The sequence below is a fragment of the Scyliorhinus canicula genome, chromosome 1 (assembly GCF_902713615.1).
Source record: "Scyliorhinus canicula chromosome 1, sScyCan1.1, whole genome shotgun sequence".
Classification (NCBI taxonomy): Eukaryota; Metazoa; Chordata; class Chondrichthyes; order Carcharhiniformes; family Scyliorhinidae; genus Scyliorhinus; species Scyliorhinus canicula.
In genome coordinates, this window is record NC_052146.1 from 286,724,494 (window position 1) to 286,740,872 (window position 16,379).

At 48.5% G+C, this 16,379-nt stretch overlaps 1 protein-coding gene across 3 annotated transcripts in view; it reads right to left on the reverse strand.

The window, feature by feature from the left end:
* si:dkey-23f9.4 (hydrolethalus syndrome protein 1 homolog) overlaps nt 1-16,379 on the reverse strand; it is a 45,728-nt gene that overhangs the window by 21,863 nt on the left and 7,486 nt on the right. For all 3 annotated transcript variants that reach the window (XM_038814667.1, XM_038814676.1, XM_038814684.1), the window contains exon 4: nt 364-455. In XM_038814667.1, the coding sequence (XP_038670595.1) occupies nt 364-455 (92 nt within the window). The remainder of the gene's footprint in view (nt 1-363; nt 456-16,379) is intronic.

Below are 16,379 nucleotides of genomic sequence, written 5' to 3' on the forward strand. Positions count from 1 at the left end.
TTTTGACCTATCAACCCTGTGGTGATCACAAGTTAACTAGATGCAATACAACTGAGCAAACACTAGAGGGAGCACGGGAGAGCCATACAAATACACCGGGACAGGAAGTGAGGACACACTTCACGGAAGGCAGAACTGGTAGCAGGACACAGACACACCAGCTAGTAGCATTTGAGGTAGCCGTAGGTTAAGCTCTGAAGAGAGAACGAATTCACAATAAAGCATCTTCTCCACATTTGAGACTATGAGCTTTATTAAGACTCGAGGAACAACACAAACCCAGTTCTTATTGCAAACCTTGAGCTGCATCCCTCTCTCTACTGTACTCTCTATTGTGCCAATAGCAAACAAAAATCCACTAACCTGATTCTCTTTTCCGGAGTTGAACTCACACCAAGTTGGAATTCGTGGTGGTGCAAGAGGTTGATGTATGGAGTTATTTCTCACCTGTGAAACTTAATAGGAAAAAAGGATCTAAAAAAAAATTTAAATAGTATCCTACTCTCTACCAAATCTTTTATGATTTAATGCATTAGAATGAAATGTTTAGATATTCTAATCCTTCAGAAATATTGTAAATTAATTCAGTCAGCAGAGATAAACGTTTCATCTTGCAGGATATATTTTACATTGTTTGTGGAATACAAAAACAATTCTCCAAATGACGAACCATTTAACATAAAAGCCAAAATCCTTCAATAAACATCTGGTTTCTTATAAATAAATTATATGTAAGCATGTCTTCTTCATTGATTTTACAAAATTGTTTGCAAATGCAACACATCAAACAACAGATACCATTTTTATATTTAACTTATTTAAATTACTATTCTACTGGTTAATTTAGACCAATATTGGCACATGAGACATTGAAAATGTCTAATTTCAGATTCATATGCTTTCGTAATTAACTTTTAGTATGAGTTTAAATTGTTAAATGTAGGATGACTGTAAACACCTGTTGAGAAGCTGGTAAACAGACCAGAAATAACTGCCAAAGGATAGCCGATGTTTATTTAATTTCAGCAGTGTTGGAAGTGGTAAAACAATGGATGGCCCCTGCTGCCTTCTTTTAAGGGGAAATTTAGCATGGCTAATCCACCAACCCTTCACATCTTTGGTTGTAGGGGCGAGACCCATGCAGACACAGGGAGAATGTGCAAACACCACACGGGCAGTGACTGGGAGCCAGGATCAATCCTGGGTCCTCAGCGCGTGACCTTACTGCGTTACTTTATGGAGATGAGACATCTACAGTAGTTTACATGATGGGATTAAATTATTCACGAGCAGGGAATATTTTTGTGTTTGGTTATGGGACTTAGGGTGCAGAATGTACCCTAGGTAGGAGACATCAATGTCCATCACCAAGAGTGGCTTGATAGTAGCAGTACAGACTGAGCTGGTCAGTTCCTGAAGGACGTGTTTTTTTTAAATATACATTTAGAGTGTATAAAACTCTATATTAATTTTACCCAATTACGGGGAAATTTAGCGTGGCGAATACACCTACCCTGCACATCTTTGGGTTGTGGGGGCGGAACTCACACGGGGAGAATGTGCAAACTCCACATGGACAGTGATCCAGAGCCGGGATCGAACCTGGGACCTCGGCGCCGTGAGGCAGCAATGCTAACCACTGTGCCACCGTGCTGCCCCTCTGAAGGACATATCTGCTTGACTGGGACTGCAGCAGGTGGGAAGAGAACCAACAAGAACATAGAACCAGTGCAGAAGGAGTCCATTCGGTTCATCAAGTCTGCACCGACTCACTTAAGCCCTCACTTCCACCCTATTCCCGTAACCCAATAACCCCTCCTAATCTTTTTGGTCACTAAGGGCAATTTATCATGGCCAATCCACCTAACCTGCACATTTTTGGACTGTGGGAGGAACCGGACCACCCAGAGGAAACCCACGCAGACACAGGGAGAACATGCAGACTCCGCACAGACAGTGACCCAGCAGGGAATCGAACCTGGGACCCTGGCGCTGTGAAGCGACAGTGCTATCCACTTGTGCTACCATGCTGCGCATAAAGAGGGATGTCAGGAGTGGGATTTGAACCAATGACCCTAGAAAGGGATCAGAAATCATTAAGTCCTCAATATCCATGAAGGATACTGCTCAAGTCTGGCGCCTTAGACAACTCGGCCATCCTGACAGCTTACTTAAGGGGAAAACTACTTGACATCATCATCGGTCACAGTGACAACACACAGTCCTTGCAGAGAAGAAGTCCCGTCTTCACATTGAGCATACCCTCCATCAGGTTGTGTGGCCTTGCCACCTTGCTAAATAGGATAGAGTTCAAACAGATCTAGCAACTCAAGACCATGAGGTGCTGTGGGCTATCAGCAGCAGCACTGTACACAACCATAATCTGTGACCACATGGCCTGGCATATTCCCCGCTCTACCATTACCACAACAGGAGATTAACTCTGGTTCAATGAAGAGTGCAGGGAATGTCAGGATCAACATTAGGCACACCTAAAAATGAGGTGTCGGCAGCATGGTGGCACATTGGTTAGCACTGCTGCCTCACAGCGCCGAGGACCCAGGTTCGATCCCAGCTCCACATCATTGTCCGTATTGAGTTTGCACATTCTCCTTGTCTGCATGGGTCTCACCCCCACAACCCAAAGATGTGCAGGTGTAGCCATGCTGGCCACGCAAAATGGACACTGAGCCAAACTAAAATGGAAGGCTGCTGAGAAACAGACAGTTCAGCCAGAACAGCAGTCTGCAAAGAGCAGTTTGCATTCTGCAGCAGCAGGAACCAGTTTGGGCTCAGGTGAAAAGACCTTAGTTAGGTGCAAATGGCAAAACGCTTTGCATGCTAATGAGGCCATCAGACTTGAACACCCACACAATAGATACATTTGGTTCTGAATGGACACATTCCAATCAAGACCCAGACATCGAGGCACCAGAAACCTCCAAACAAAAGGACATAAGAAACGCCCCCTCCATCACGGAGACCCCCTCGCATTGGGGAATTAATCCAGTATCGATAAGAAATTGATCCAATAGGTAGAGCCCGCCCGAGAAGAGGGAAGGACAACGGAACCCCTATAAAAGATAGGGACCTCGTGTTGTCCGGTCTGTTAAACCCGTGCTCCGGCCCCGACTGACACCTGGTATCCTGACTCCAGCCGTTGAGCACCAGCCGCCGAAACCGTAAGTTCAACGCTCGCTACGCGATCCAAGCCCACTAGACTCCCAAGTACCAGAACGCTTGCTGAAGGCTGCAGACAAAACCAGGACGAAGGCCTCGTTCTCTGACCTTGCCTGTTCCTGTTAGATAAGTATTCTGTTTGCTTATGTTTAGTTGTAGCTTAGTCTCTTAGTGTGTGCATGAGTATTTATTATTAACTGTATAATAAATATTGATCGTTTGAACTTTACTAATCGGTGTATCGTCTTTATTACTTTGAAACCTTGAGGAACTGTGTTTCGTGCAACATTTAGTGGCGACTCCGCCGGGACCCTGTTGTAAGTGGAAACACCACAGTGTCCAGGACCCTGAAATTTGAATTAGAACTCCAAATTGCAGAGAAAGAAAGAGATCACAAGTATTCAAGGTGTTCAAAATAATAAGCGAAATTCGGAAGTGTGTTTTAGTGCATGCGTACTAACAGGGCTGTAAGGTAAAACTGAAAGCTTTTTGTTGCGACAGACTTTCGGTAGTTTTGTGATCGGAAAATAGCGTAAGCCGTACCCTTTTCACGAAACACCACCCCAGCAACCCCCTGTTCCAAATTATAAAAAGAGAGTCAGAGGAAATGGCCATGCAGGCAATGGAACGTCTGATGGATCCAGCAAAGTTTGTGGTCGCAGCGACCAGCAGCAGTAGCAGAGTAGGCCAGTGTCCCACGTGGGAGCTGGAACTCCGCAAATATCTGCAGGGAAAGGGATGGCCCCTTTGGAAAGAGTTTTGTGCAAATGAGGAGACAGGTCCCGGAAGTATAGGTCATACTTGGTGGGAGAACCTCTCTCAGATACACAAAAAGAGTTTAGGTAAAGCACGCAAGCCGATGGCGATTGTGTCCTGCTTGGCACAGTTGCGAGGCGCAGAGGAGGTCATCAGGACGCTCCGGGCAGATTTAGAGGAAGGGAACCGAATGAGTAAGGTCGATGTCAGGGACATCGAGAAAGAAAACCTGGAATTAAAAGGGAAGTTGGCAGAGAAGGATAGAGAGGTGGATGATGCCAAGAGGGCTCACCAGTCTTGTCTAGCTCATCTGAACAGTTCCCAGACCCAGTATGAGAAAGCCTATCAGGACGTGCAACGTGCCGTTCTGATAAGACAGGAATCGGAGAAGCAGGTGGAGGCATTGCAGAGGCAATGTTCGGATCTCAAAGCAGCTTTGAGAGCACTCCACGCTGCAACGACCGAACAAAGACAAAGCACAGTTGACCACGCGAAATGCAGGAAACAGATTGCGGAATTGCAATCTCTGCTTTCGGTGCAGAATGGCTTCCAAAGCACCTTTGGAGCTCAGTTAGATGGGGAAAACGCCCCAGATTGGCAGGAATTAAGCGAGACAGCGCAGCGTTATGTTCAGGGAACATGTGCGCCCGCAGCTCACCAGAAACGACAGGCACCCCAACCCCCCACAGCTCAGACCATAACCGCACCCATGAATCCCGTAACCACACAGAGGAAAGCCGAATCAGAAGGCGCCCCAGACATAACTTACACCACCCCTTTAACAGTAACCCAGCTAAGGGACGCTTGTGAAAAGATCACTCCGTTCCTCCCCACCGCAGACCCCCACCAGTTTTTCGCTAAAGTAAAACAGCAGGCTACCATGTACGGCCTGGATGAGAGAGAGCAGGTTAAGCTCACCGTGCTGAGCTTAGACCAGAGTGTAGTGGCAGCCCTCCCCGACCCACAAAACGTGGCAGGAGGCAGCCTAGAGGAGATGCACACCGCCATTTTAGATGCCATCGGGTACAATAGAGGTGACCCCGTAGAAGGATTGAATAAGTGCAGGCAGAAGAGATCCGAACACCCCACAGCATTCGCAGGAAGGCTGTGGATTCACTTCAGCGCAGTTTTCGGACAGCTAGATAGAGCGCATTTAACCCGCGAAAACATGGTTAAGTGGACGCGCACAATTATCTCACACGCAACAGAAGCAGGACAGAGCGCTTGCAATAATTACGACCCCTCAGAAGAGGCCCATAACGAAAAATGGGTCCTAAAAAGATTGTCCCGCGCTTGGGAGCAATCGCTTCAGGCAAAAGGAAAGGTTAGATCCCCAGAAGAGGCTCAGGCTGCTGCAGATATCCAAGCAGTCAGAGAGCACCAGAAGCCCGCATGGGTAAATGAAGGCAAGAGCAGCCCTCAACAGAAAGGACAGGAATGCTATAACTGTGGACAGTTAGGGCATTGGGCAAAAGAGTGCCAAGCACCCCAGCGATCTCAGAGAGGCCAGCAGACAGGCACTCTGAACCGCAACAAGGCAAAACCCATCCACAATGTAGCAGTACAGTCAGGACCCACCAATGTGGACGAGACGACCTGACGGTGTTCGGGCTCCCCCACTTGGGTCTGTGACACACTATGGGACTCATCAGGGAGGCCCGTAGTCACGGCAAAAGTCAAAGGGAAGCCCATAGAGTTACTGTGGGACACAGGAGGATCCCGCACCACCATTAACTCCACAACCACGGCACACGCAGACACGTGGCCGACCACCTCCACCATCACACTTAGCGGGTTCACCGGACACTCGCAGCAGGGACATATTACAGCACCCGTAGCGATCCAGCTAGGGAACATTAGCACAAGGCACCCCGTAGTTTTAGTAAATCTTCCCCGGACAGCAGAGCACATCCTGGGGATAGATTTTATGAACGCTCATAGCTTGTCGTTCGACCCAGTGAACCAGTGTGTCTGGCGAATGGCGAGATCAGACAGAGCCCCAGCCACCCTCACAGTAGGAGACTACGCTAATCGGATTAGCGCAGTGGGAGAGTACTCATTCGACCTGACTACACTCCACACCGACAGACAAATTAAGGCCCTACTAAACAAACACAGGACAGCATTTGCAAGTCACCGTCATGACTGTGGCAGAATGACTGGACAAGTTCATGTTACCGGACAGGACCCCCGACCGCAAAAGCAGTATAGATTTCCCCTCGAGGCAGAGGTGGAAATAGAAAAAGTTATAGGCAGCTTGTTGGACCAAGGTGTACTAAGAACGGTAGCCTCCACCAACAATGCCCCTATTTGGCCAGTGAGGAAGCCCGATGGATCATGGCGTCTGACCATCGATTATCGGGAACTCAACAAAGTAACGCCCGCAGTAGCCCCAACGGTAGCTACTAGTCCCGAGACCATGCTCAAGCAGGGTCTCAACGCCAAGTACTTCACGGTATTGGACATCAGTAATGGATTCTGGTCAATACCATTGGCAAAAGCGTGCCAATACAAATTCGCATTCACTTTTAAAACACAGCAGTACACGTGGACATGCCTCCCACAAGGATTCCACAATTCACCCTCCATTTTCCACCGACAGCTGGCAAGTGGATTAGAAAAATTTTCCCGACCCGATTGTCTGGTACAGTATGTAGACGACCTACTACTGCAGACAGACACAAAGGCAGAGCACATTTCGCTTCTGGCCGAACTCCTGGAACTCTTAACTGAAATTGGCTGTAAAGTTAACCCGAAAAAGGCCCAAATATTGGAAAGTAAAGTGATGTATTTGGGATCAGTCATCACGCACGGCAAACGCGAGATCGAATTCAAAAGAATTGATTCGATTGTCAAATTGCCCCTTCCCCAGAATGTATCAGCCCTCCGGTCGTTTTTAGGACTGGTTGGCTATTGTCGGAACCACATCGACGGATTCGCGACAAAAGCCGCCCCACTTTCAGACCTCCTTAAGAAAGGAGCCCCCTGGGAATGGCTTCCGCAGCATACAGGCGCTGTGGAAGAGTTGAAACGAGCCCTTAGTGCAGCACCCGCGCTGCTAGTCCCCGACCAACTTTCACCGTACGCAATAGAGGTAGCGAGCACCGATCTGACCCTCTCGGCCGTGTTGCTTCAGGAACGGCACGAGCAGCTAAGACCAGTGGCTTATGCCTCCCGACTGTTAGACCCGGTAGAACAAGGATTTTCAGCCTGTGAGAGGCACCTCCTTGCTGTCTTCTGGGCAGTGCAGTATTTCTCATACATCACCGGACTCAACCCCATTACTATTCTGACCGAACACACACCCACACAGCTACTACTAGACGGTCGACTGAAGGACGGTTCAGTTAGCCAGATTAGGGCAGCTAGGTGGACCCTACTTTTACAAGGACAGGACATTACTGTAAAACGGACACGCACACACACATACTTAGCAGACAACCTCCAATACCCCGGACAGCCCCATGACTGTGAAATTGTAGCTCCCCTGCATAACACAGGACCCTTTTTAGCCAAAACACCCCCCAGGAAGATAGGGAACCCGAAACAAAGCCCCCAGCCCACAGACACGTGTGGACCCTTGAGGATTTATGTAGACGGTTCCTCCACAGTTTTAAATGGTGAGCGTATCACAGGATGCGGCATCTATGTAGAGGACGCGCAGGGGCGCGCTCTCGAAGAGATAGCTCTTAAGTTACCAGGTCACTTAGGCGCGCAGGCAGCAGAGCTAGCAGCCATAGCGTACATAGTGGACCACCCCGATTCTTTCCCCAGCCCAGCAGACATATATTCAGACAGCTTATATGTATGCAATAGCCTAACAGATTTTCTGCCCCTGTGGAGGACACGAGGTTTTGTCTCCGCAGACGGAAAACCCCTTCCATCAGCCCCCTTACTCCAGCATATCCTAGAGAAAGCGAAGGACAGGACCTTCGGCATAATAAAAGTAAGAAGCCACCATAGGTCATCACCCCCTGGGAATGTAAAGGCCGACGCATTGGCTAAGGCAGGTTCCAGGAGAGGACACTTATGGACCCCCCCAGCTAGCGCACCAGCTAGCGCCCCTGTGAGCGCAGTACAAGTCTCACAGACTGATATTAAAGACCTCGTGGCAGCACAGAAACAGGACGGAGACCTCAGGGAGGTTTTCAAGGGAAACTTTGTGCCTGCGTACGAGCACTTTAAACACGCACTGACCACACATGAGGGTGTGATCATTAAGGACCAACTTTATGTGGTCCCACAGCAGGACAGGAATCAGATGATTGCCTTGTTCCATGACGGACACGGGCATCAGGGAATTGATGCAACAACGAGGCACCTCAGGCAACTCTGTTGGTGGCCTAATCTCAGGAATGATGTAACGCACTACATAGAGAATTGCCTGATTTGTGCTCAGAATAACCCGGAGCGGTATTCTAAGAAAGCACAACTTCGGCATACTCGCCCAGTTAACGGCCCTTGGACAAACCTCCAGATCGACTTTATAGGTCCATTGCCCCCTTGCAGGAATGGCTATAAATACGTTCTGGTGGTGATAGATACCTTTACCAAGTGGGTAGAGGCATTTCCCTCACGAACAAATACAGCAAAGACAGCTGCAAAGATCCTGACCCACCACATCTTAACGAGATGGGGTTTACCCCGAAGTATCGATTCGGACCAGGGATCTCACTTTACAGGACGGGTCATGAGGAACGTCCTGACAATATTCGGAATCAAACAGAACTTCCACATTGCGTATCATCCACAGTCCAGCGGGATTGTGGAGCGCATGAATCGGACCCTAAAAACTACCCTTAGGAAAATGGTTCAAGAGAACAATTCCACATGGGATTCAGTGCTCCCCTTTGCACTTATGTTCATAAGGAACACTGTCTCCACATCTACAGGATACACACCACATACACTCATGACCGGACGCCCTATGAAAGGTACAGAATTCCTTTTAGGACTGGACATGACAAGCCCCGAAGTGACGGCCCTCACACATGAAAAGGCAGTTAAAGATCTAGTTGAGACTGTGAGGTCTGCACAGCTCGCAGCCGCAGTCCAGCTAGGGAAACGCCGACAGCAACGGACTGCCTGTTTCAATAAGACCGTACACACCACAGAATTCCAGGTTGGGCAACAGGTAATGTTATCTGTTTATAACCCCAGCAGTTTTTTGGCTCCAAAATATTCCGGTCCCTACTCAATTTCGGACAAAATTAGCCCCTCCGTTTACAGGATAAAGTATCCTAATGGGAAGACCGCGTGGTTCCATATAAACCAGTTAAAGGCATATGGAACACAGGCCAACCATGCTCACCATGTCCTGCTGGATGCAGCAGAACACTTCACCCCGCCCACCAGAGACACTTTTCCACCATCCCCCTCACAGACCAGTTCATCCACGGACTCGCCCACGACTCCGCCCACAGACCACTACAGACCACGCCCCGACACGCCCACAAGCTGCCACAGCAGAGACAGTAGGACAGACACTGACTCTGAAGACAGCGACAGCACACAGCCATACAGCCCACACTGCACCAACTACGACCCCGACTCCAGTGACCCCATGGAAGTCACCTACCTCAAAAACCCCGAACCACCACCCGACCCCGACTACCCCGACAACACACTCGACGCCACACAATGGCACAGGGACAATTCCTACAGACTTGTCCGCAATGATGAAAGTGACCCCCGGTCACACAACTCCAAAATAGCATGCCTGATCCACACAAGGGTGTGGGATCCGGGAGAGCAGGACGACACGGTGTCTGACTCCCGACACGGCAACCCCTTTGTGACCCTGTTCACAGAGGCAGAATCAAAGTGAGGTGTCCAGATGATGTAAGATAGGAATCGTTTGAGGGAAACGATGTCCTTTCTGATGGAACCTGCACGTATGTTTGTCTTCGTTTTATGTTTGTTTGTCTCAGGATTGTACATTGTTCAGCTGGAGGATGGACATCTTCTTTTCAGCTGAAAAGATTGTGACCACCTCACATACACGTTAGCTTGTCCGCAGATACCTTTGAGAACTTCGGTTTGATTGGAGATCTTTTCCAAAGTTGTACGGCCACACGCCAAATAGTTTATCTGCAGATATCTCTGAGAACTTCAGTGATGTCCTCAGTTGGAGCATCTTGGCTCCCTTGGTTTTTAGGTGCCCCTCTATTCGGCGAAATAGAGGCTGCAAGTCATGGTCAACACATTCGTACCCGTTTTCTCCAGGTTACTCAGGCAGTGGACAAACGGCACTGAGGACCCGCCCTGTCTGAGAACCAACCCTTGGTCAGCCAAGCTCGGGTATGGCACAGCACGCCCTACCCGGGGATTCCATCCAACTCGTACCCGTAGCGGCCCATACGCAACTCATTCGGATGTTTATTTCCAAGTTTGTTTTCATTTTAGGTTAGGTAGCCCTTCGGCCACCATCCCACATGCTATTTACATCCGGGAACATTCGGATGGTAAATCAGCAAAGCCTGCGAGACGGCTCGCAGAAGGAAGGATTGTTAGGTGTATGCTGGTCTTTAAATTCGCTTTTTGAAAAAAAAAATGAGGGGAGTCACAGGGTGTGACTTAGCCAGTCATTTTAAAGGGTCAATTGGGTTTTGAAAGACAGATGCACTAACAAGTAAAGGTCTTAAACTGTGTATTGACAGATACTGTGCTTGATCCCAAAGGTTTCAAAGGACGAGACAGAGGTCGAAGCCAGGATTGTCAATACCGGAGGAAGAAGGAAGAGAAAGAAGAAGAACAGCAAAATGATGGAAGCCCACTTATTACTATTTAATGTCATATGTATATGTGTGGAAACAAGACACGTTTCCCCCACAACCCCCACCGTAAATGTGTCCATTACAGCAAACCCCCAGTGCTCAGCTCTGATCAGCGAGGTTCAGACCTGGTGTACTAAATTCATGACGTGGTACTCCATGTCCTACATAATCGAATCACTGTTGGTGATTGCGATCCTCATCATCCTAGTGCAGACCCTCAGGTTGAGGAAATGGAAGAGGAGAGCCTCTCGTTCCAGCACCTCACCCATCTATAGAGTGCAATCCCCCATCTTCGGATTCCACCAAACCCCTCAACCCCTCACTGATTACAACACTCTGTAAATAAAATTCAGCCATGTATTATATTGTTCCATACTCGACTGCCGAGTTGGGAAGTGTGATGTTGTGGTGTGAATGGTTAAGGTTTAGAGTGATTAAATGTTTAAGTTAAGGTTAAGGTTAATAGTGATAGGTAGAGGTTCCCAGTTGTAGTAATGCATGTCCCTTTGACATAGGGCCAAGTAGAAATGTTAGTTAAAATTTTTTTTCTCTTCTTCCCATAGTTTAGAACAGAGTAGAACAGGAACTGGCAAGAGGTCAGAACACAAGGAGGCAAAGTACATAGGTGATCCTTCACAATAGTATGATTGTGAGGATCACAAGGAGGGAATGTAGCCATGCTGGCCACGCAAAATGGACACTGAGCCAAACTAAAATGGAAGGCTGCTGAGAAACAGACAGTTCAGCCAGAACAGCAGTCTGCAAAGAGCAGTTTGCATTCTGCAGCAGCAGGAACCAGTTTGGGCTCAGGTGAAAAGACCTTAGTTAGGTGCAAATGGCAAAACGCTTTGCATGCTAATGAGGCCATCAGACTTGAACACCCACACAATAGATACATTTGGTTCTGAATGGACACATTCCAATCAAGACCCAGACATCGAGGCACCAGAAACCTCCAAACAAAAGGACATAAGAAACGCCCCCTCCATCACGGAGACCCCCTCGCATTGGGGAATTAATCCAGTATCGATAAGAAATTGATCCAATAGGTAGAGCCCGCCCGAGAAGAGGGAAGGACAACGGAACCCCTATAAAAGATAGGGACCTCGTGTTGTCCGGTCTGTTAAACCCGTGCTCCGGCTCCGACTGACACCTGGTATCCTGACTCCAGCCGTTGAGCACCAGCCGCCGAAACCGTAAGTTCAACGCTCGCTACGCGATCCAAGCCCACTAGACTCCCAAGTACCAGAACGCTTGCTGAAGGCTGCAGACAAAACCAGGACGAAGGCCTCGTTCTCTGACCTTGCCTGTTCCTGTTAGATAAGTATTCTGTTTGCTTAAGTTTAGTTATAGCTTAGTCTCTTAGTGCGTGCATGAGTATTTATTATTAACTGTATAATAAATATTGATCGTTTGAACTTGACTAATCGGTGTATCGTCTTTATTACTTTGAACTTGACCTTGGAATACTTGTGACGTTGCCTATACGGCAACTGGCGACTCCAGAGCTAAATAATTACATAGAACAGAGCCTAGCAGTGTTAAGCACACGTCGAACTCGGAGGCGTGTTAATACACTCCAATAAACGCGTTTTACGCCCATAGTAAAACGTGCAACACAGGGTAGGTAAACTGGGCACGCTAAATGGCCCCTTAATAACAAAAAATGGAGGTGCAAACCTGGTGAAGCTACAACACAGGACCACTTGCGTGCCAAACAACATAAGCAGCAAGTAATAGACAAAGTTGAGAAATTCTACAACCAACGAATTCAGATCTGAGCTCTGTGGTCCGGCTACATCCAGCCATGAATGGTGGTGAACAATTAAACAACTGGAGGAGAAGGCTCCACAAATCTCACTGTCCTCAATAACGGAGGAGCTCAGCACACAGTGCAAATGTTTCCAGTTCCCATACCGGCCTCCCCGAACAGGCACCGGAATGTGGCGACTCAGGGCTTTTCACAATAACTCCATTGAAGCCTACTTGTGAAAATAAGCAATTATTATTATTATTAATAAGATAAGGCATTGACAGCAATCTTCAGCCAGAAGTGTCGAGTGGATGATCCATTTCTGCCTCTGGGTGATTCCAGAAATACAGATGTCAGTCTTCAGCCAATTCAATTTACTCCACGTGATATCAAGAAATGGATGATGGAGACTTCTGGTTGCGGCGATGCAGTGCTAAGCCGCATGTTCGGTGGCTCCTGCTATTTTTGGACTTTCGGGCTCTTTTAAGGGCCCGCAACGGTGCTGTTTTGACTTTTCCCTGGGTGGGAACGCAGCCTCTGTGCTTGGTGGCCGGTGGATGGGCTGGACTAGAAGTGGAGCGACCAGAAAATCAACTTTGCAGCAGAAGGTGGTGCGAGGCAGAAAGGACAAAATGGCGGCGGGCGGGGAACCGGCAGCGTGGCAGCAGTGGGCGAGGGAGCAGCAGGAGCTGCTGCTGCGCTCCTTCCAGTAACTAAAGGCTGAGATCCTGGAGCTGCTGAGGGCATCGCTGGACAAGCTCGGGGCGACTCAGACTGCGGAGATTCGGGAGCTGCAGCAGAAGGCTACGAAGAACAAGGACAAACTCCTGGGCCTGGCGGTGAAGGTGGAGTCACACGAGGCGCTTCACAAGAAATGGTTGGCAAGAATGGAGGAGATCGAGAATCGCTCCCGCCGGAAGAATCTGCGGATTTTGGGCCTCCCGGAGGGGCTGGAAGGTTCAGATTTGGGGCCTACATGGTCCTGATGCTGAACTCGCTGATGGGCGCAAGATCGTTCCGGGGACCCCTGGAGCTAGAGGGTGCCCATCGGGTGCTGTTGCGGAAGCCCAGGCCGAACGAGCCGCCCAGGGCGGTGCTGGTCCGCTTTCAACGCTTGGTTGACCGCGAGTGTGTGCTTCGTTGGGCGAAGAGGGAGAGGAGTAGCAAGTGGGAGAATACGGAGATCAGGATCTACCAGGACTGGAGTGCGGAAGTGAAGGGCTGGGTTTAACCGGGCGAAGGCAGTGCTCCACAAGAAGGGGGTCAAGTTTGGCCTGTTGCAGCCGGCACGCCTGTGGGTCACTTATAAAGACCGCCAACTTTATTTTGACTCCCCGGAGGAGGCCTGGACTTTTGTCCAGGCAGAGAAGCTGGACTTGAACTGAAGACTGGGGGCTGAGGAATGTTGTACGCAGCCCGGAGGCTTTGTCCTCCTTGATATCCTTTCGCTTTTTTTGGTTCTATTCGATTATGTTTTTTTGCTGTACTGTTTTTTCTTTTCTTCTTTTTGGGACTGTTATCTGTTTACTTGGGTGTTTTATCATATCATGTTGGGATTTTTATTATTTCACTGGTTGCAGGTTTGGGTGGGGTTCGCGGCCCTGTTGGGTCATGTGCCTGTCTTACCGCATTTTGGGTTGGGGGGGGGGGGGGGGGGGGGGGGGGGCTTGGAATGGGGGCGCGGGCTTTTTTCCCGCGCTGGAGAAGCAGGGGCGGCATTGGGGGAATGGGTGTGTGACACTGGGGAGGGTAATTGGGGTGGTGGGAGCAGACGGGGTCAGCAGGAGTCGGCTGACTTACGGAAGTACAATGACTGGAGTTACGCAGCTAGGGGGGGCCCTAGGTTCCGCGTGTTCGCACACCTGAAGGGGCTGAAGGCGGACGTGGCTATGCTTCAGGAGATGCACCTGAAGGTGGCGGATCAGGTTAGGTTGAGGAAGGGGTGGGTGGGCCAAGTGTTTCATTCGGGGCTGGATGCAAAAAACCGGGGGGGTGGGGTGGCAATCCTGGTGGGGAAGGGGGTGTCGTTTGAGGCGTCGATTGTGGTGGCAGACAGCGGGAGGCCTGCGGCGGCTAAGGTGCTGAGGAGGTTTATGGACCAGATGGGAAGGGTGGATTCATGGAGGTTCGCGAGGCCGAGACCCAGAACAGATCCTTGTGGTACGCCACTCGTGACTGAACTCCATTCTGAACATTTGCCATCAACCACCACCCTCTGTCTTCTTTCAACTAGCCAATTTCTGATCCACATCTCTAAATCACCCTCAATCCCCAGCCTCCGTATTTTCTGCAATAGCCGACCTGGGGAACCTTATCAAAAGCTTTACTGAAATCTATATACACCACATCAACTGCTCTACCCTCGTCTACCTGTTCAGTCACCTTCTCAAAGAACTCGATAAGGTTTGTGAGGCATGACCTACCCTTCACAAAACCATGCTGACTATCCCTAATCATATTATTCCTATCTAGATGATTATAAATCGTATCTCTTATAATCCTCTCCAAGACTTTACCCACAACAGACGTGAGGCTCACCGGCCTATAGTTACCGGGGTTATCTCTACTCCCCTTCTTGAACAAAGGGACCACATTTGCTACCCTCCAGTCCTCTGGCACTATTCCTGTAGCCAATGATGACATAAAAATTAAAGCCAAAGGCTCAGCAATCTCTTCCCTGGCTTCCCAGAGAATCCTAGGATAAATCCCATCAGGCCCCGGGGACTTATCTATTTTCACCTTGTCCAGAATTGCAAACACTTCTTCCCTACGCACCTCAATGCCATCTATTCTAATAGCCTGGGTCTCAGCATTCTCCTACACAACATTATCTTTTTCTTGAGTGAATACTGACGAAAAGTATTCATTTAGTATCTCGCTTATCTCCTCAGCCTCCACACACAACTTCCCACCACTGTCCTTGACTGGCCCTACTCTTACCCTCGTCATTCTTTTATTCCTGACATACCTATAGAAAGCTTTTGGGTTTTCCTTGATCCTACCTGCCAAAGACTTCTCATAACAACATAAGAACTAGGAGCAGGAGTAGGCCATCTGGCCCCTCGAGCCTGCTCCGCCATTCAATTAGATCATGGCTGATCTTTTGTGGACTCAGCTCCACTTTCCGGCCCGAACACCAGAACCCTTAATCCCTTTATTCTTCAAAAAACTATCTATCTTTACCTTAAAAACATGTAATGAAGGAGCCTCAACTGCTTCACTGGGCAAGGAATTCCATAGATTCACAACCCTTTGGGTGAAGAAGTTCCTCCTAAACTCAGTCCTAAATCTACTTCCCCTTATTTTGAGGCTATGTCCCCTAGTTCTGCTGTCACCCGCCAGTGGAAACAACCTGCCCGCATCTATCCTATCTATCTATTCCCTTCATAATTTTAAATGTTTCTATAAGATCCCCCCTCATCCTTCTAAATTCTTTAATGTGATCTTTAATGTCAAACTGAGAACACAGGTTCAATGTCTTATCCGCAGCACTTGCGACAGTGCAGCACTACCCCAGTAGAGCACTAGGGTTTTATGCTGAAGTCTCTGGGTTGGGACTTGAACCCACAACTTTTGATGTGGCACTCATTAAAATTAGGCCAAAATTAATCTACACAATCCTGATCGCTATGGGTCTGCTGATTAATTAAAATAGTGGCTGCGCCAAATTACTGCAAGTTGTATTTACATTGTGCTAAAAGTATACAATATGCGGGATTGTTCGGTTTGTCATCCGTGCTCCCTTCTGTAAAATGGCTAGATTCAATTTTTTAGAATAATAATCTTTATTAGTGTCACAAGTAGGCTTACATTAACACTACAATGAAGTTACTATGAAAATCCCCTATTGTAGTACTGTTTAAGTGCTATGACTGGCAAAGATATTAATTCTTATTCCCTTCAAAAGTTACAAT